This window comes from Thalassophryne amazonica, chromosome 19, assembly GCF_902500255.1.
Source record: "Thalassophryne amazonica chromosome 19, fThaAma1.1, whole genome shotgun sequence".
Taxonomy (NCBI): Eukaryota; Metazoa; Chordata; class Actinopteri; order Batrachoidiformes; family Batrachoididae; genus Thalassophryne; species Thalassophryne amazonica.
Window position 1 is genome coordinate 12,428,774 of NC_047121.1, and position 20,553 is coordinate 12,449,326.

Here is a 20,553-nt window from a genome sequence, read left to right on the forward strand (position 1 = left end):
AATTTTTCGAACCGTGTCCACTTCGATGTGTCTCACAGGTTTAGAAAAAATTTTGATCAAACAAAGCGCCAGTCTCTCAGCAACTTCTCAGACAAAGGAATTCCGACGAGGGGCTGGACGACTCCTCCCACAAGGAGTGCTCACAGGCGAATGACGTCACCGACAGGCGTTGAAAAACTCACGCATGTGCACGAGGGTTCAAGCATGTCTGACGTAAAAACACATGAATGAAATCCATATAGTTTTTGAAAAAAATAAAAAGGACCTATACTTTATGGACAGCCCTCGTACTTACTCATCTGCCACCCACTGAAGCGCCATGGAGTTGAGGCGCTGACATGATCACTTGATTTCAGGAATATGTGTGAACAGAGAGATGTATATCTTCTATGTAACTGGCACTTGGGTATAAACGTCAGGTCTGTGGTATTATTTTCACACTTTTCATTGGGAACAGGTGATTTTTGAAAATTCCCCAAAGGGTGCCAGCTTGACAAACTTCAGATACCGATTCCACATCATCTTAAAATATGAAATCAGCAAAAATCTCATGCCGAGGCTCCAGTGCAAGCTTCAGCTAAATGTACCACCTTGACTGGTGGACTACTTTGAACAGTTCTGTTTTTATTCGTTTATGACATCAATTAGAAATCATAAAAACTAATCTCTGCAACATGTTTGAACTTAAAGAAATAAAAAACACTCACTCCCTTCAATATAGTGTATACGTATATCAAAGCATGAATGCAACAAAATGTCTAAATCTCCATCTTGTTAAATGGCCCATTCACACTTTGACAATAAGCTCGGCTTTTGCCAGTGGAGTGAAAAGCTGCTGACCATTAACCAGCGCTGAGGTCAACCGGACTCTGCAGGAGCTAAGTCAGCATCAGTCAAGCAACGCTGATCTTCGTCATGGTCCCGGAAAAATTTTCAACATTCTTAAAATCTTTGATAATCATGCTAAAATGCCGTCAAGAATTGAGCTCCACTACCACTACCTCACCTCTGCTAGTATGACGTTACTGCTCTATAGCTCTCTGCTGGCCTCCGCTGAACAACATCAGATGCTTGACTGGATGCACAAGCAACTCTGGATCCCTTGGGCATGAAGAAATGAAGGAATATGTAGAATCTGTCTTGACGACGTGCCATTAGCAAGTGATGCAATTGCAGTTGGGCCGAATTTATGTAAACTACTTCACGTAACGTCTCAAACAACGAGTTGATGTCTCAAACACTGAGGTAACCATTGCACTGGCCCTGTGATGGAAAAAGTTGAATGTTGCACAATGGTAAGTCGGTTGAACATCACCAAACGTCCCTCTCTGCTGAGCTATGTTGACCTGTGTTGAAGACAGGAAATTCTGACATCTGAAGCAAGCCTTTATTGGCATTTCACAGAGATTTTTACAAATCTGCTACATCAGCCAGTTTCAGCCACTTTACATCATAGTGTGAATGGGCCATTACCTTCTGTTTAATGTGTGCTTCTGTATTATAGGTCTCCGTTTTAACAATTATTTCTATGTACTCCTCAATCATATGGGCATGGTTCATATATTCCAAGCCTGAAAAAATTGACAAGTGGAGCACGGAAGTTCACATTTACAGGCCCAAATATACATGTTGGTATAACTTTACTGTCTTCTTCCTTTCTGGTGCTGTCCTGCAGAGGTACCCAGGATCACTTCCGAGCCACAGGATGTTGATGTCACATCTGGGAACACTGTTTACTTCACCTGTAGGGCTGAAGGAAACCCCAAACCACAGATCATCTGGCTGAGGAACAAGTAAGTCACACAGTGTTGTTACAGTATGATCAAGTTAGCTTTTACACAATGAACTTATTTTAGTTGGTTTCAGTTAAAAGATGGACTTAATCCAAGTTTAAATTCCACAAGTGGTTCATATTTCCAATGAATAAACAAGTCACTGGATTCTGACATTGCAGTTCACAGCAGAACACTTCAGTGGAGGTACACAAGTAATTGTGCTGTTAATACTGAGACTTTTATAGAAAATAAACAGATGGTGCATAAAATACTGTAGACCAGTGGTTCTCAGTGCTGATCCTCAATCATCACCAACACTGCACGTTCATCCCATCAGGCAGAAAAAACGGCTACTTAGACGTGGGAAGAGCTTGTTGGATCAGGATTGGTAGCTTGTGCTGGCTCTGCACATTGCTTAAACCACCATGGAAAAGGAGTGTTTTGGATCCGGACTGGAAACATTTCTGTTGAACCAGATAAATCCCTTTTTTCCACATGAAATTAACCATTTTTCCTCTACACCAAGATAGTCCAGTCATTTAGTTTGTCACCAATGGGACATTAGGTACCTGATTGCTGAAACATGCTCAGTAAATCACACTACACGCCCTTTATGATGTGGCTGATTCACCCTCAAACACAACATGGCAAACATCATCTGGGTTTCCTTAACTTATTCACTCATTTGGTATAATGTCATTATGGCAGTACCCAAGAGTTTTCCACAGAAACCTAGTCCCACATCTTTGTTAAAGCAGAGTAAGATGGACAATGTGCAGTGCTCATGGTTCTTGAGGATCAGATTGGTAACCACTGCTTTAGAGAGTGTTGTGGTTGCGTAACATTGTGTCACTATATTTCTGTCTCAGCAATGCTCTAAACATGCGTGATGACAGTCGTTTGAATCTATTGGAGGATGGGACATTGATGATCCAGGACACAAGGGAGACAGACCAGGGAGTCTACCAATGCATGGCTAAAAATGTTGCTGGGGAGGTTAAGACCTCACAGGTCACCCTGCGATACTTTGGAGCCCCTTGTAAGTATACCATCAAGTTCAGCTGTGAACTATTACACTATACAGGGATTATGTAAAAGTGTTTTACATGTGCTTTCACATCAGGGACCTTTACCTAGTTTCAAATACCCTTGACTCATCCAGTAGTGTGAACACTGTGCTATACTCAAACACAGATCGAGGACTGGGACCTGGGTCCACTTGAAAGGGTGGTCTTTGATGACAATTCCAGTGTACATGGGTACAAAACACAATGACAATATGAAAGTAGGCCATGGCCTTGGATCGTACTTTGGTACAGTATGAAGCAATCGTACCAAATATGAAACAGCCTAAATCTCATAATTCAGATGCTCCAACAGAGAGCGTGTCCATTGGAGATGTTTAATGGTGTGGTGACTTTCTAGTTTACAGGCTGTTGCATCATCACTTGTAAAGCTTCACGGTGGAGTGGCACAAAGAATGATTTTCTTTAAGGAGAAGACATGAAATAGATTTCATCTGTTTTTTCATCTGTTGTTCTCTGCCCTGTTTTTCCACAATATAACTTTGTGCTTTTATTAAAGTCCCCTCCCCCCGCCCCTGCAAACAAAATTTTGAAGGGTGTGGAGGAGTGTTACAGGAAACACCCTGTGAACTCATCTGTCTACAAGTTTTGTCAGCACAACTGATCTGAAACTGGTTAGTTGGTTTTAATAAAACTTTAGCCAGCTGTAGAAGACCATATGAAGATGTGCATGAAGGAAAATAATAGCGGCTGTCCGAGTTATGTGGGCTTTCCCCTACTGCGTACAAATTTGCGTGACACCACAATAGTTTCTGGAAAAGATGTGATCACGTCACTCTACACTTTTGTTTATCTGGTGTGTGTTTAAGGTGATTTACTGGTGTTAATGGTTCCCAGATGGCATGGCTTTCTTCTGTGAGGCTGTAGAATGTGCATCACATACAAGCAAACTGAAAATGCTGAACATTTCCCTGTGGATGTCGAGTGTCAGCTTCTCCATCAATGTTCAGACGCCTCATGATCACACTCCACAAGATCCTCATGTCTGCCCTCTACCTGTTTTATGAACGCTGATAAAGCCCCTTTCACACCGGGCCTACTTAGAGTTGTGTAATATGGCGTACTGACTATGCTGAGCTTACACTGCCCCATGCTGGCCTTATGTGGCAATGAGGGCCACAAAGTGGTCTGCAAAACCGACACAAAAAATTAAACATTTCGGTGTAGAGCACTGGATACAGAAAGTACGTAGATTTTACGTGTCTGTGCAACACTGCGCTACTGTACACCACGCCTACACAGTTGCGCACTTCCTGGCGCCCTTTTATTCATCCCACTGGACTCCATTATCACTGTCAAACTTTTTTAATTCCTGGACTTCTATCAGGTCTCAAACCCCAAAAACCTCTGCACCTCCTTACGACTGCTGGGTACCGCCCACTCGCATACTGCCGCTACCTTATCCGGGTCCATCTGGACCCTCCCTTCCGTAATAACGAACCCAAGAAAAGACACAGTGGCTCTATGGAATTTACATTTCTCGGCTTTTACGTACAAATCGTTCATCAGCAAAGTGCGTAACACAGACCTTACATGCTGGATGTGGGTTTCAAGATCAGATGAGAAAATCAGAATGTCATCTAAGTAAACGAAGACAAATTTGTTTAGATATTCACATAAGACATCATTCATGAGGTTCTGGAAAATGGCTGGTGCATTAGTAAGGCCAAATGGCATCACCAGGTACTCGTAATCCCCCGTAGGTGTATTAAATGCCATCTTCCACTCATCTCCTTGCTTAATTCTGACTAAGTGATATGCATTCCAGAGATCCAACTTAGTAAACACTTTGGCACCCTCTAGTGACTCAAACGCAGATGAACTCAAAGGTAACGGGTAGCGATTCTTTACAGTAATATCATTTAACCCACGATAATCTATGCAAGGACGAAGCGTTTTATCTTTCTTTTCAACAAAGAAAAACCCCGCTCCTGCCTCCTGAATCAACCCGGCTTCAAGAGACTCCTGAATATATTCCTGCATAGCAGTGCGTTCAGGGCCTGACAGAGAATACAGTTTTCCCTGAGGTGGACTTGCCCCAGGCAAGAGCTCTATGGCACAGTCATAAACACGATGTGGTGGAAGTGACTTAGCTTTAGCCTTCCTAAACACTTGGTGCTAATTCATGATAACAGGGTGGTACTCCTACGAGATCAGAAGGAACAGCAAGCGGCAGAGATTTGGACCTGATCAAACATTTCCCAGAGCAAGATGATCCCCACTCGCTTATTATCCCATTGACCCAGTTGATATTAGGGCTGTGCTGTTGCAGCCAGGGGTGCCCCAGGATAACAGGGTGAGTCATCTTGTCAAAAACAAAGAAACAAATTGATTCCACATGGTTCTCATTGATAGTCAAATGTACGGACTGAGTTCGGTGAGAAATCTGTTACAATTCATGGCCATCCACCGCCCTAACCACCAGGAGGCGCGGGAGGTAAAATAGTTTAAGGTGCAAGGACCTGGCGAGAGATGGCAATATAAAATTAGCGTCTGAACCAGAATCCACAAATGCACGCACCAATTCAGTGGACTGATCAGATTCCAATTTAGCAGAAAGAAAATTCTGAGAAGCTGAGGAAGAAATTGAGCTTTGACTCACCCGTATTGAGGATTGATGCTGTGCCGAGGCACCCCTAACCGGGCAACAGGAGACCAAGTGACCTGATTGTCCACAATAAAAACAAAGTTTGTTGTTCCATCTGCGGTGTCATTCCTCTTGTGACAGATGCGAGTGGCCCAGCCGCAAGGGTTCCTGTAATCTATGGTGTGTGGAGACAACCTCGGTGCGGTGCGGTGAGATGACCATGTGTGATAAATGGTAGAACATCTCCAGTCTCTCCGGAGAAACGTTCCGGTCGGGACAGCTGAGTGCAAATGGCGGCGTCAGGTACGGGAGCCGGGAGGGCGGTCGGCGTTCGAGGTGGAGAGAGACTGGTGCTTGGTCCGGGCTGGCCCGAGAGTCGAGCTTCAACAGGAGTTGTTCCATAAGAGTGCTCCCTCCGGACATAAAAGCATTCTGACATTGTGCTAGCTCGCTAAAGCTGGTGCTGAGAGCACTGAGCCGATCTTGTTGCTTGGCAAGCTGCCCACTATGGTGGTGTACCGCAAGCTGGAAAGATGTTGAGTCCGCTGCGTCCATCTTTGGCCAGATTGATCTATCAGGTCTGGGTGATGGTTCAGGCAGGACACAAATGCAGGACTCAGACAACTGGCTTTGTATGTAAAAGCATTTTACTGAAGCAGTAAACAGGGTAAAGCAGTCCAACAGGAATAACAAAACTGGGAACATCAGACAAAGGCGTGGTCGAGGATGCAGGCAGGTGGTCAAAAAACACATGAAGCAGGCAGAACGAGATAACAAGATACAGAGCTGGAGAGAAGGCACTAGGTGCATCAGTCTGGCGAGGGAGTAAAGCAAAATGAGGAGCTTAAATACACCCAGGTGCAGATTGAGAGCAGGTTTGCACCAGAAAGAGGGTGTGGCCAGAGAGAGGGAAACACCCACCACTAAGAGCCAACAGAGACAGACAAGAGAAAAAGTGACAGACAGACCCAATGAGGAAAAACTCCAACAAGAGAATAAACAAAACAGAAAGTAACCAAAAAAAAAAAAAAATACATCCAAGCCAAGAAATAAAAGCAGATAAAACTCAATTCCTGACAACTGCAGGACTGCATGACTACCTCAAAATGCCACAAAGGAAAGGCAGAGGTTGTGGCCGAGGCAAAAAATCTTCTCCTGTTCCTCCTTCACGTGCTTCCAGTGATAAAGATGAGGAATCACCTGCATCACCATCTGAACATAATGATGCATCTGCCAGTGAAGCTTCAAAACCACAGAAGAAAAAGAGGCAGTCCACTGTAATACTATTAGCGATGATGTGTTCTCGGCAGCAGGCAGGAGTGGAATGCAGAGGCAGAAAATTAGATTGATTTAGTGCCAAGGGCTACATACGTGGTAGTAAGCATACAGCAAGTATAAGCAAACCATACGGCGTCGTACGCCACTTTATGCATTACCTTTGCAGGGACTATGCCAAATCTGCATGTAGTAACATTTTTTTTCGGGCACACTCGATACACAGAACAATGCAACTCTACGTAGGGCCAGCGTGAAAGGGGCTTAAGTCTTTCTTGTTTTTGTGGCACACATGTAGTTCATTCCTAGATTTTCTTTCAGTTGTTTCCTGGTTAAGGTTGACAGCAGCACATTGAAAACCATGTTTGATTCGCCTCCTCCTCCATTAGCTCTAGCAGAGGAGGAGCCGACTAAGTTGACTAGGCAGCTAGGTTGACTAGTTTCCTGGATGAGGCCTGTATTTTTACACACTTGGCACAAATACATGTTACTTGGGCAGCCTCTATTCTATACCCTGACATCTTCAACAAAATATAATTAGACTTTTGTTGTTAATTTTTAATACATCATCTATGTTAGTTAGATGTATTAACAGACCTGCTGGGCTCGTCAGTACAAACACTGCAACTAGCATTGGTAGAATGGCAGGTATCATTTTGTCAGCTTGCTCACATATTTCTAGCTTGAAATCCAACAATAATTACCACCAGGACTGTAAAAAAGGACAAAGCTGAGTTGTCCTGTACAGATAGACATGGTGGTTGTGAGTCACTCAGACTACCTTTTCCTGTTGTTTATTGTGTGTGTGGAGAACAGAGTCTGCAGAGTAAAACGTCTACAGTATGCGAGGCACTGGAGTTTCCAGGTCAAATAACCGAGGTGTCCCACTGAGGAGTGAGCTGTGCCTCCTGGCTTTCATGGGAAAATTTCTCCTAAGCGTCACAGACACAAACACACACGTGCACTATCTTCCTGTCTGCCTGATGTCGTGCACATACTCAGACTTCAGTCAGTCATTGCGTCAGTAGTCGGAAGAACAGCGTGACTGCCGTAGGGTGACCCTGCACTCAAGACTTGGGTAGTGAACGGCCTTGGCACTGACCTCTTGTGAAGGAACCGTCTCTGAGAGCAGATGTTGTGGGTTTCCTGTCTCCGTGCGATTGTAAACACTCCGACCTCTCACTGTGTACATAATTCCCCTGGTTCATCTCTAATTATAGCCAAATATGGCCACAATTGAAGCACATCTTTCTATGCACATAAGACGTTGTTTTAGTAATCGTCAAAGTAGTGTTATTGACAAAAGTATACAAAGTCCATATTTGTACATCAGATGAACTTTCAGATGAAGCATTGCTCAAACTTTCTTTTGATCATTTTGCCAACGTTTATTTGGGTTACTGCTCACTCACAATACCTTCAGTTTAATTAGACTTCAAATATGATCAGGTATCACAGAATTATTCTTACCTTATTCCACTGCCCCCCCCCTTAGCACGACCAAGTTTTGTGATCCAGCCCCAGAACACTGAAGTGCTAGTCGGGGAGAGTGTGACACTGGAGTGCAGTGCTACAGGCCAACCGCAGCCTCGTGTTTCCTGGACGAAGGGCGACCGGACCCCTCTGCCGAATGACGATCGCATCAACATCACCCCCTCTGGAGGGCTTTACATCCAGAATGTGGTGCAGGAGGACGGGGGCCAGTATACCTGTTTTGCCTCGAATAATGTTGACACCATTCATGCGACAGCATATATAATCGTACAAGGTAGGAATCTGAATCTGTTTATTTGTCAGATTCAGAGCTATAGTTGTAATCAATGAATTAATGTCAGATCTCCTGTGGTGACCTTGAGAAGAAATGGACACCCACAGAAAATTGTGTAGATTATCATATTGGTTGATATTGATGTATCTGTCTGTTCACTTTATTCTGATTATATGATTAAGGCTCACAAGTGTCCAGAAGTCCTTCAGAGGGATTTTGCTGTGATGTGTAGCAGTGTTGTGATTTCAAAGTTTATTACTATAGTTTGAAATTGGTGACAAAACTGCAAATATTTCCTCTTCAACAGTTAAATGTTGACAAATCGGATGTCAGTTCAGTCAGTGAAATTTGTGCAGCTAAAATCTGCATCATGGCCAAAGGAATATTTTGTTCAACAACAAAAAGGAAAGAGAGAGATAATAGTGCAGAGGAGGAAAGCAACCTGATGGGCAAAATGTGTTTGTGAAGAGTGACTGTAAGAGAAGAAAATCCCTATCACAGGTCTTTGCTTAATTCAAGGGAACATTATTTTGGAATTCATTTCATGTAGATCTAGACAAGGACCTGATAGACTACTGAAATAAATACTCTGATGTCACGAATGGCATGTAACACGACAAATTAGCAACCTAGCATCAGTGAAGGAGTGTCGATATTCAAGTCAATAACCCTATGTTGTGGTGCGGTATCCATAATTCAAATTCAAATTTATTTATATAGCACATTTAAAACACAGCTGCAGCTGACCAAAGTGCTTCACAATAATAGCAATACAAAAGTGTAAAATATTAAAGGAAAAAAATTAAAATAAATAAATAATCTAAAAATACAGAGCAAAATAGCAGAGCAAAGCATACACCACTTAGCCAGTGTTGAAAGCCAGGGAGAAGAGATGAGTTTTCAGTCTGGACTTAAACAGTCTGTGGACTGTAATAGTCGTTGTTGCCGTTATTGCGATATCTCAAACTGTCTGATAACGTTTTCCTAATTTTTTTCAAATTTTTCTAATATGGGTCATTGACATTGTTTCCGTCTAAAAATCACATTCATAGATGTGTTTGTTTAGAAATAGTGGCCATTTTATGCCAAAAATAGCAATTTTGAGCACTTAAAGGCAATTTTCTCAAAAACTGCCTAATAACTTTTTTGTAATTTGTCAAGGGCGTGATATGGCTCATTGACATATTTCATGTCAAAAAACTTTAGTCGTAGATTCATTCATTTGGAAATAGCAGCCATTTTTATGCCGAAAACAGCCAATTTGGGTATTTGGACCCAATTTTCTCAAAAATGACTGACAAAAATGATAACTTTTCTTTTCATTTAACAAGGGCACAATATTGGTCATTGGCCTTGTTCCTTGGGCATTAATTGAGCCTGTAACCCACATGGCCCTTAGCATGCTAGTGTTTTTTTTTTTTTTTGTGGTTCATATTTCCACTTGGGACAAAAACGTTTTTAATTGGTGAAGTAGAGTTTTCCTTTGACGCGACTCAAGAAGTAGAAAAGTTGACAGTGGAGGTCTAATTGGGCATACAGGTTGAACGAGAGAAGTGCTTGAGAAGGAACATGTAGGACAAGGAGACGTAAAGAAGAAAAATGTTAAAGGGGTGAGGATGGATTCTGCCATGGTGTTTGATTAAAGTTTGAAATGTCGTATAAAGTATGCAGTAGTCCAAAAACACTGAGTTCTACTTACGTCCCTGAATGCAGTTTACTAAAACACTTTCCAAACCTCAGCACATTACTTCTGCATTTTTTGGTTTCCTGTGTTGAATCAGGAGATAACGAGCAAAGATATCATTACTTGTGGTTTTGAGTCACCATCTTATCATATTTTGTCACAGGTGGTAGAACTAGTTTGCAGGGAGAAGGAGGAAGACAAGGAGGGAAACTGGGTGCATATATAAGCAACAGAGTGCAGTCAGAAAGAGATTATAAAGAGTCTTGAATGGGACAACAGCTGAGGATGGGGAAAAACGATCTGGTTTAGAATACAGTGCTGCAAACAGCAATGATCTGTAGTGCTCAGGCAGTACAGGAAGAGAAGTTGGACTTTGCAGATGAAAGTTAGAAAGCTCAGAGGAACAACAAAAGTCAAGAAATATTTAAAGTACAGGAAGGTACTGTAGGTCGAGGTGCTTTGGACATGTGATGGGAAAAGGTCAAGCAATCACAGTGTTTATCCAGAGTCAGATAAGTCTTCTCAAACGGCTGTGTTCTCCTGCTGTTTTGTTCCTGGACAGCCGTAGAAAGGACAGACATTATACAGTGAGATAGCATTTCCGTAACAGTCTCTCTGTTTCGTTTCCAGCGGTCCCCCATTTCACAGTCACACCACAGGACCAGTCAGTCCTGGAGGGTCACACAGTGGACTTTCCCTGTGAGGCCAGCGGATACCCCCAGCCGGTCATCGCCTGGACACGAGGAGGCAGCCCCTTACCACTGGACCGCCGTCACGTGGTCCTGTCTTCTGGTGAACTTCGCATCACTCGGGTGGCAGCCCACGACGAGGGCCAATACGAATGTCAGGCAATCAGCCCGGTGGGGTCTGTGCGCGCTGCCGTGCAGCTCAGTATCCAGCAGAGAGGTGAGGAGTGGATGGTGATTTATGCCCTCACATACACCGGCGTGACTGCACCGGATTGATGGAATTGTGTTGTTTTGCCTGTCAAGCATCTTTCATCTTATTGAGCCTCATTCTCACTTTCACTTATATGCATCCTGGAAAGTCACGTTGCAGAATGTGCAAGACACCTGTGCATACTTGAAAACGTGCTCATATTTCTGCCCTTCGTGTGGCTGCTGTCATGCGCACCTCAAAAATGCAATGTGGTAAAATCTCAAGAGGGTGGGAGGGCCGCACAGCTAATCTTCATTGCAAAACGTACGGCTCTTTGTATACACACATTTGTATGTGTCCTATGTGTATGTGTTTTCTCATGGGTTTTATTTTGCTAAAGGTGTGGTGAGGGGACAAGGGTGCATGAAAATGACTGTTATACTTGGTTGTTTCTTGTGTGTACGTGTGCATAAGTGAAATGACAGGCTTAGTGTAGCATCGGAGAGCATGGCAGCCTGTAATCCAACATGGCACCATGTTTTTCCATGTAGTAATGGCTGTTAACACGGCGAAAAGTACATGTTGCATAATGGTTCACCACTGTTTAAAGCTGTGTACAACTCCACCATCATGCTGGCAGTGCGCTGTGGCTGCTGTGTGCAGGGGCACACTCACTCCGTCAGAAGAATACAGGCACACATTCACAGGTTATCTGTCCTGGAAGTTTGGTGTATAATTCTGTGAATCTTTTGGCACCATGGTGCTTTGTACATGTTGGGGGACATCTGTCTTCCGCTGTAAAAATGGTTGTACTGTACACAGCTCAGCAATGATTTCAGAGCAGGTAATTAGTGTCAGGCTGCTGTGAAATGGCCCCAGACTCCCTTTTCTGCTTCAGAGTTTGTGGGATTTTCCCATATCCAGGTGTCTTACTGTTGCCTGTGACACGGGAACCATGCAGGGATTTTGACGTGATGACTGTGTAGATTTCCACAATCTGGGCAAACACCTCAGCTGTGAAAGGTTTGGATTAACAGTCTTTGACAGCATAATTCAGTGACTTTTGTTCTGAATTTGTGCAACTACATTTGTGTATTTCATGGTCACATTACATTTTACAGCACTACATGACTGCTGCCTTACTTGATCTGTGTCAGCAAACAGGAAAAGGAAGTTTTAACTTCATCCCTTAAAACCAGATTGGCCTGCAGGCAGGTCAGTGCCATTGAAGTCGGGTTCACAATGTTTTATAATCACTGTTTTCAACAATATTGGCAATATATTACTGAATGCAAACCTTAGGGCCCCTTCACACACAAGAAAATATGGAAATCCGGAAGAAAATCTGCGAATCAAACACGAAATGGGGAACCATGAAAGATTCCACATGCTGTTGTGAGGGACGCATGGTCGCACAGGTGTGCACGAAAACAGTCCGAGCAGCTGGAACATGTTGCACCACATGGCACCTCTGCTGTGGAGGAAAAAAAAAACACACACACCATAAAAAAACACAGCATTATATTGAATCCCTCTTATCGAGCAGACAAGACAAGTATGAACTGTCTGTTCCTCTGTAGATGTCCCATGGTCACAGACGTACAGTCATGACATGACATCAATGAAGCAGTGCTCTCTTATCATGTCCACATCTACTGGCCTGGCGTGTCCAGCCGGCCCTGCGCATGGGTCGGGCCAGACACGCATGTTGTATGGGCAGCACGCCGCTGGACAGACAATGCGTCATGTGGAACAGAGCGCACGTGGGTGACGTGACATTCAGATCACCCGCTGTGTGTTATGATCTGACGGTCTCTTTCACCTGGAACAGCCTGTCAATGTATGCGCCGTGCACTCGCTCGTGGCAGCCCATCGCAACAGCGATATATGTTTTTATGTATGTCCACATGAAGACAGCAAGCAGACACACATGCGTCACAGTGGCATGTCTGTCAAAATACGGTATGTGTTCCCCAGTCATGACGTCCAGAACCAGAGATCTCAACAGCTACTGCTGTTGGCGGCCATGCCCCCCTGTCCCGTTCAGCGCAGACACCAACATGTCACTCTCTGTTTCTGTGTTATGTGATCATTTTTAGTTATTTGTTATGTAATTGTGTATATAATTAGTGTAGTACTTATTAATATACCTGGCCTGGCTGTGGTCTCTGTGTTTTTAATGTGACACATCGTGTGCACTGAGCCGTCATTTGCAGCTGGGAGGCGGCTCGCTGACACACACATGCCAAATGATGTTGGATGTTCATGTGTGTCACCTGGAATTTGGCCGACACCTGCCACGAGAGGGATCAAATGGGCTCTCACAGGGCACTCTCTGTCTTTCGGCCACTGGTGTGTGCGAATAGTTGTAGCGACAGGTGTACGAGGCGTTAGAGGCAGCTCCGATTTTTCAAGAATGGAATGCAGTTCCTCCTTCGTGTGCTAGTCGGCTTCAATTGTGTTATGTGTGAAGGAGCCCTTACCCAGAACAACAAGAACCCAGGCATGATGTTTGGTGATGTTGAGATTGCAACAAACAAAAGCACACGATATTCTCCGGGCTTCTACATAGCTTTCTCGCTTCCTGATGGTGTCACTTTTATTTGCGCGTTCGAGGCCTCTGTAAATGAACAGCAGACTAACAGAGGTTTTTATTGATGGATGGATGTTTAGCCATGGCAACAGGCATCCCACGAGTAAAATATGTTTAAAATGACATTCGATGACGGGGAAAACAGCTGTATAGACTGGACAAAAAGGCAAAATGAGTCATTTTTTTAACTTTGGAAAAGGTTTGCACTTGTTTTATATTTTTTAATGTTTTTTTTTAAGTGTTGTATTTTTTAATCAATATCAGCACAAATTGGACACATGTCAATTTTGTGACAAAACCGGGACAACAGTGTTGTCGATGTCCTCCCCTAATTTATTCAATAATTCCATATATCTGTGGTAGTTTGTACAGCCTTTTCAAATTTCACAAAACTGACAAAATTTAGTTTCTACTGAAATCCAAGCAGCATAATGTCTTTATTTTTTTAACATTGCACAATTACAAGCTCATTTTAATGAAGAGAACATACTGTATTTACCTGGAGGTAATTCCATAATGAATATTTTATTGTCCTTTTAATGCTGTCTGCAGAAGGAAGTGTGTGTGTGCATGCATGAGGTTTTGAAATAACCGGAAGTTACATTTGACCTCACGTGATGTGTGAACATGGAGCGTGCACATCTGTAATGTCACTTCAGAGGTGCTATCTAGTTTCAAAAACAGCTTTTGTTTTTTAGATTTAGAAATGTTTATTTCTTGCTAACGTGTACAAAATATATGAGAAACATAATAGATTCATACCAAAATAAGCTGTTTTGGAACGTTTTTCGCCATGTTGGATTATTTGTTTGAGAGAGCAGCCAGCAGATGTCACCGTGCATCTCTACTCTGATTGGCTAATGCCATGTGCTTCCCGGTGGAAACCTGTACATGATCTATACTCATATATAGCCACTATGATCGCTGTCACAGACTGTATAGGTCACTACCGAATGCAGTTCAACACTGCCTGTTTGAAATTTTTTACAGACATTGCAAATTTTAATCATATTGGCAACGTCATATTATGAATCCCCTGTTGAAAGTGTTGGGAAAGTGAAATGCACGGACCCACGCCAGGGGGCGTAAATGAACGGCCAGTAGGAATTCAAATAAATGACAATTTATTATGCAAATGTGCAACACAACCAAATATGCTTAAGTCAATCAGTAACCAAAAGGGTGACGCGTGGGCAGGCCTGAGGGTCGGAGACGCCTATCCAGAGAAGAGCCGGGACCCACAAAGTTCCACCGCCAACGGAGACCTGCAACACACCAGAGCCGCCAAGTCCCGATTCCCCCAGGTGGCCACCGCTCGTGGCTGTCAGACCCGGTACTGCTGGCAGGAACAAAAACAGGTTAGGGTGGGTATGTGAACACCCAGTAAACAGCAACTCACAGAAATCCTCTTGTAGGAATAAATCCAAATACTCCCAGAGTGCAGAGGAAAAACTGGAGGACGTGCAGTGTCAATTGTTATACTTAGTAAGTCAGAAGTGAGGAGTGGAGACGCCAACTCCTCCAATGTCCACAAACTCGGCTACAAGCTGCAAGTATAAGTCACAACTGCAAAGACTTCAGTAACAATGAATGTGCGTACGGCACAAAACGGCTGAGTTGGTTTACCTGCGTGGTAAGCTGATAACTCTGCAGAGTTATGGTGTCTTTCCCAGGCTTTTATGGAATGAAGTGATGAGTGATGAATGACAGCTGACAGCCAAACGGTGCACCTGGAGGATCCACCTGGCCAGTGCGCCCTCTGGAGCCTGAAAAGTGCCAACAGGCAGGGCGCCCTCTGGTGGTGGGCCAGCAGTACCTCCTCTTCGGCGGCCCACACAACAGAAAGGCTAATAAATAAAATTATAGTGATGTCAAAGGAAATTCTTTTCATGACTTAGAAAATTCTTTTTTTGACTCAAATCTTAGAAACCCAAAGGCTCTACAGCATTAAGGCTTTGGTGTTACTTCACTGCCAAACTTTGATGGACCAGTTGCATGAAATTTGAAGCTCATGTGATGAGGAGTATCACTTGTATTGTGAAGGAACGTCGGCTGTGACGTCTTAGCCATGTGACTCAATTCTCTGGCCATAATCGTGCTCACAGGTGCCTCAGTGCTGAGGACCCCAGTGACTGGGGAAGGCCAAGGACACGCCCAAATTTCATCTGGCTGCAACAGATAGATGGTTCCTTTTGTGAGTTGACAATGGACTGGTTGGCTGCCTGGATGATTGCCATCCAAGATCCAGGGTGTCCTAATACAGTGCAACAGCGCGTACTCCCAGACTTGAATTGTCTTGATACAGTATTTCATGATGACTCGGCACGAACACTGTACTACAATCAATCAATCAATTTTTTTTTTTATATAGCGCCAAATCACAACAAACAGTTGCCCCAAGGCGCTTTATATTGTAAGGCAAGGCCATACAATAATTATGTAAAACCCCAATGGTCAAAACGACCCCCTGTGAGCAAGCACTTGGCTACAGTGGGAAGGAAAAACTCCCTTTTAACAGAACCTGGTTCTGCTGGAGGTTACAACACCAGTGTTGACTGGTTATTCTGAAACTTACCATATTTTCTGGAGTATAAGGTGTTTTTTTGGGGGGGTGGGGGGGGGGGTGAGACGTCATGGGACTTATAGTCCGTTACAATTTATATACCAAAAAATCACGATTCACAACCACAAATTTTCATTACAGTGAAACTGAGGAACACAACATTAAACTTTCTTTTTTGTTTGAAACTTCCTAACGGCTGAATTACTTTCGGCACACGTTAAAACCGAGTCCGGGCCATTTTAAAGTATTCGTTATATGAGCGATTGTGATGGCGTCACTACTTTGAACTTTTCCTTAAGTCGGGCTCCAGAGATAAAATATGATTAGCAGTCATACTCATTTCAAGCAAATAAATATGAATAAATGTCTTTATCAAACAGCAAAGCGTGCTGCAAGGGACACAGTGAACTGAGTAAATGGACATCTGTTCCGGAGTGGCACTGCAGGACACAACAGAGAAACAGAAACTTAAAAATAATGGATAAATGCTGCAGTGAGATGGTTTAAACTGAACGCGCCTTTTCCAGTTGGACCGCTGTCAGTGACTTCAGGAAACCTTACAAAAGTAAACCAGAAAAAATCCACAAATATACGTCTGTGCTGTGTTAATTGGCATAAATCATCCATTGCAGGTTGATAATCTGTTGTTAATTATTAAATGATGAAGCAGAAATTCCCAAATAGCAGACTTCACTCTCTGTATAGAGACTCAAATAAAATCCGGCCTTAGTCTGATCACAAAACGGCACTGTCTCAAATACTTAAACTAATGTATTAGCAGAGATATCTCCTTCTTCTTCTCTTACCAAAAACATAGTGTGGAGGAGGAGGAAGACAAAGAAGAAATAGAGGAATAAGACAACAGTGAAGGGAAAAACATCATTCTCAAGAAATAATGTTTTTAACTGCAATACCACACTTTTGGATATTATTTTTTATTCTATTAAGAAGAAACCTTATTTCAACTTATTTGGAACAACAAGGGCACCTCTTTTAGAACTACAAGAAGAAAATTAACAGTGAGTTTATTATCTTTTACAAACAAAGGAGTTTTCAAACATTTACTTGCATTGCACGTTCACCTCATATATGATCGTCTGTTCAGTGGCTGAAAGTAGTTTACTCATGTTCTGAACCTCATATGGTGACATTAATTAGCTCGGTTAGTTGTGCTGCTTAACACCGTGTGTGCCTTATAAATACATTTTTGCCATGATTAAATTAATTTTGCTACATGTTGCATGAAGTGGCAAATGTGACTTTTACTCCAGTGCAACTTGTATATGATTTTTTTTCTCTCTCTCTTATGCCGCGTTCACACCGGGTGCGACCAGATGCCACAAATTCGCCCGGTGTGTCGCTCTGCTTTTGCTGCAAAAATTCGCCCTAGTGCGTCATCAAATAGGAGGAGCTTCCATTCCGCTCACCAGCTCCGGTTGTCAGTCAAGTTAACATGACAGACCTTGATCACACAGAGCGAGTTGTTGTGGAAAGCTGACAAACGTCATGAGATGTTCCCAATTCAGAGAGTATCATTATTTGCTGCAGGAGCTGCGTCTGGATGACGGCCACTTTCAGCGGTTCTTCCGCCTCTGCAGGACCCAGTTTGAGGACCTCCTGTCCCGTTCACGCGCGCACATGTAAACAATTTAAAAAAAAACTCTTCTGGCCCTGCTGTGGGGCTGCTCCTTGCTCTTCCCCCAAACTCTCTCATAATTGTGAAATAAAGGACAAAAGGGACAATCCTGCTCACAGGCTGGCTACCAGAGACAGGACATGTTCACATCCAACTCAGTCACACTCCAGACATCTCCACGTCACTACATATCCAGTCCCTGACTGGTCATCGCGGCGCGACAAGACGAAAAAGTTCAGATTTTTCAACTTGGGAATGAGGGCAACGCGACATGATGCAACGCAATACCGCGCCACAAACGCGTCAATCGCTCAAAATCGCTTCACTCGCGTTGCTTCATTTGTGTCCATCGCATCGCGCTGCGTGGCTTGGTGCCACAAACACGTCCTTCCATAGGGATTACATGGCAACCTGTCGCTGCTGTCGCTCGCGTGGCGCCCGGTGTGAACGCGGCTTTAAAGAGCCATTTGACAGGTGTGACTTACACTCCAGAAAAGACACCCTGGTACTTTTTAAATTTGTGCCTGTCACTCATCAAAATACTGCCTCTAATTTATTTTTCTGTGCTCCATCCTTGTCTTTATTTGCCCAATCAGTGATGTAGGTGTGATTGATTGCAGCACTCCAGTATTCGTTCACCTTGTTTCAGAAATCGCCAGAAACACTCCCAGTTCCATGACCCCCAAATGCAGAGATCTCAGCCGTTTGCTACAGTTCTTGCCACGCCCACGAGTGTGACCACATGTGAACTCCTTTCAGCCGTATGGTTTGGGGTGTGTTAAGATCAAAGCTTTGACGGCAAACATTATTGATCTGATGCACTTACTGTAAACCAATAACAAAATACTCCACAAATTGGTTGACTGAGATAGAAATAACAGAAAAGCATGAATCACATTGTCTATCTGAGTCACTGAGAATTATTGGCACATGAATGGTTTTCTTCTTTTTAAACTATTTTCAAGGTTCTCTTTGAACTGTAGACCTCCTTAATTAATGGCATTTTATGTTTTGCAGCCCTGTAATAGGGAAGGGAAAAAACAACACAACTGCATTGTAACACAAGCTGTGGAGTTGCAAACCGACACGGAGTTGAATCCCAGAGTGTCATGTCTGTTGTGCTGTGATTGATTGCACTTCCAGCAGTGATGCATTATCATTAACATACGTGTGTGTATGTGTGTATGTTTTAAATCATTCAGTAACGCCTGTTTTCACAAATGCTCCAAGGGACCTGACGGTAGAGTCTGGCCAGGATATCCAGATTTCCTGCAGTGCTCAGGGTCAGCCACAACCTGTCCTCACTTGGAATAAGGTTAGATGCTAGATGTTTGCAGAGAGGAGTACTTATCGCCTCGTTACCACAAACGTCATCGGGTTACATAAGTGCTAAAAGATTGTGTTTGTAAAGGAACAGTGAAAAAAAAACTCTTGAGTCGCAAAATGTTTAACATTATTGAAGTGGACGTTTCTGCCCAAAATATGGAGAATCGACTGCAGGCTTTGATTAGTTAGCATTGAGATTGATTGCTCTTCATCTCACCTCCTCAACTGCTCTCTACCAGGACGGTGTTCAAGTGACAGAAAGTGGAAAGTTCCACATCAGCCCTGATGGTTATCTTGAAGTGAAGGACGTGGGCACTGCTGACGCTGGACGCTATGAGTGCGTAGCTCGCAATCCCATTGGATCTCAGGTTGCTAGCATGGTGCTAACCGTTACAGGTAAGATGTATGTTCATATACAGTACCAGGCAAACGTTTGAACACACGTTCCCATTCTGTTGATCAAAGTTTACAGGATGTCAGAAAATCATTTGTAATCACATTTTTATGAGTGATGTTATGATGACATAGCAAACACACAATAAAATAAAAAATATCTCCAGAGGTGATCCAAAGCTGATATTGATACACCAGTCATTTGTCATTATGTGGTATAAGTGATACCATGATTAACATCACCAGTAAAACATCATGAAAGAACGTCACATTTCTTATGTGTGCACACAGGTTATGCCTCACTCTCTCTGATGCTTATGCCATCTCATTGCAAGAACTAAAAGATTACAAGCAGATATTTGGAAGACAACTTGACCCTTGGCTATAAAATTCTGAATTCTGATGAAAATTCATAATCTGTGGTTTCAGACAGATTCTTCATGTTTGTGATGTACTTGTTCAAGTAGTCTGTGCAATGTTCTCAATGTTCTTGATGTCCAACCATGTCATCTTGACACTGCTGAGGATATAGAATGGCAGAAAGTATAACTAACTGTGGTGCAGTGTACAATTTTGTAAAATTCTGCCTTTCCAAAAATGTTCTCACACCATCCGAATCACATTTGTCATTTGCAAGTACATAGGTTGACCAGTTTGTAAATTTATTTTACCACCGATGTAAATACTGTATTTTGAGGATTATAAGTCCCTTTTAAAACTAGATTCGATTTATGCTCTGCTGCGACTTATATCCCGAAAAATTACACATTTGCTTTTTATAATGACAGTTATAATGACTAGTTTTAAAGGAACTCCAAGGAATCAAAGTATTAAACCAAATAAACTCTGATGATAAAAGAATAAATGCCAACAACAAAAAGTACACTCATGGCGAGGAAGACTGTCCCTTAATAGATTTCTGGATGGGATGGTTGAATTCTACATTCAGGGACCATCTAGAGACGGCTGTGCGTGGGTTTGTTTAATGT

General features: G+C 43.0%; 1 protein-coding gene across 1 annotated transcript in view; it reads left to right on the top strand.

The window, feature by feature from the left end:
- LOC117501062 (peroxidasin homolog) overlaps window positions 1-20,553 on the top strand; it is a 187,364-nt gene that overhangs the window by 71,133 nt on the left and 95,678 nt on the right. Inside the window, exons 8-13 of the mRNA XM_034159863.1 lie at window positions 1,676-1,793; window positions 2,645-2,814; window positions 8,218-8,490; window positions 10,805-11,080; window positions 19,048-19,160; window positions 19,411-19,567. Of these exons, the coding sequence (XP_034015754.1) occupies window positions 1,676-1,793; window positions 2,645-2,814; window positions 8,218-8,490; window positions 10,805-11,080; window positions 19,048-19,160; window positions 19,411-19,567 (1,107 nt within the window). The remainder of the gene's footprint in view (window positions 1-1,675; window positions 1,794-2,644; window positions 2,815-8,217; window positions 8,491-10,804; window positions 11,081-19,047; window positions 19,161-19,410; window positions 19,568-20,553) is intronic.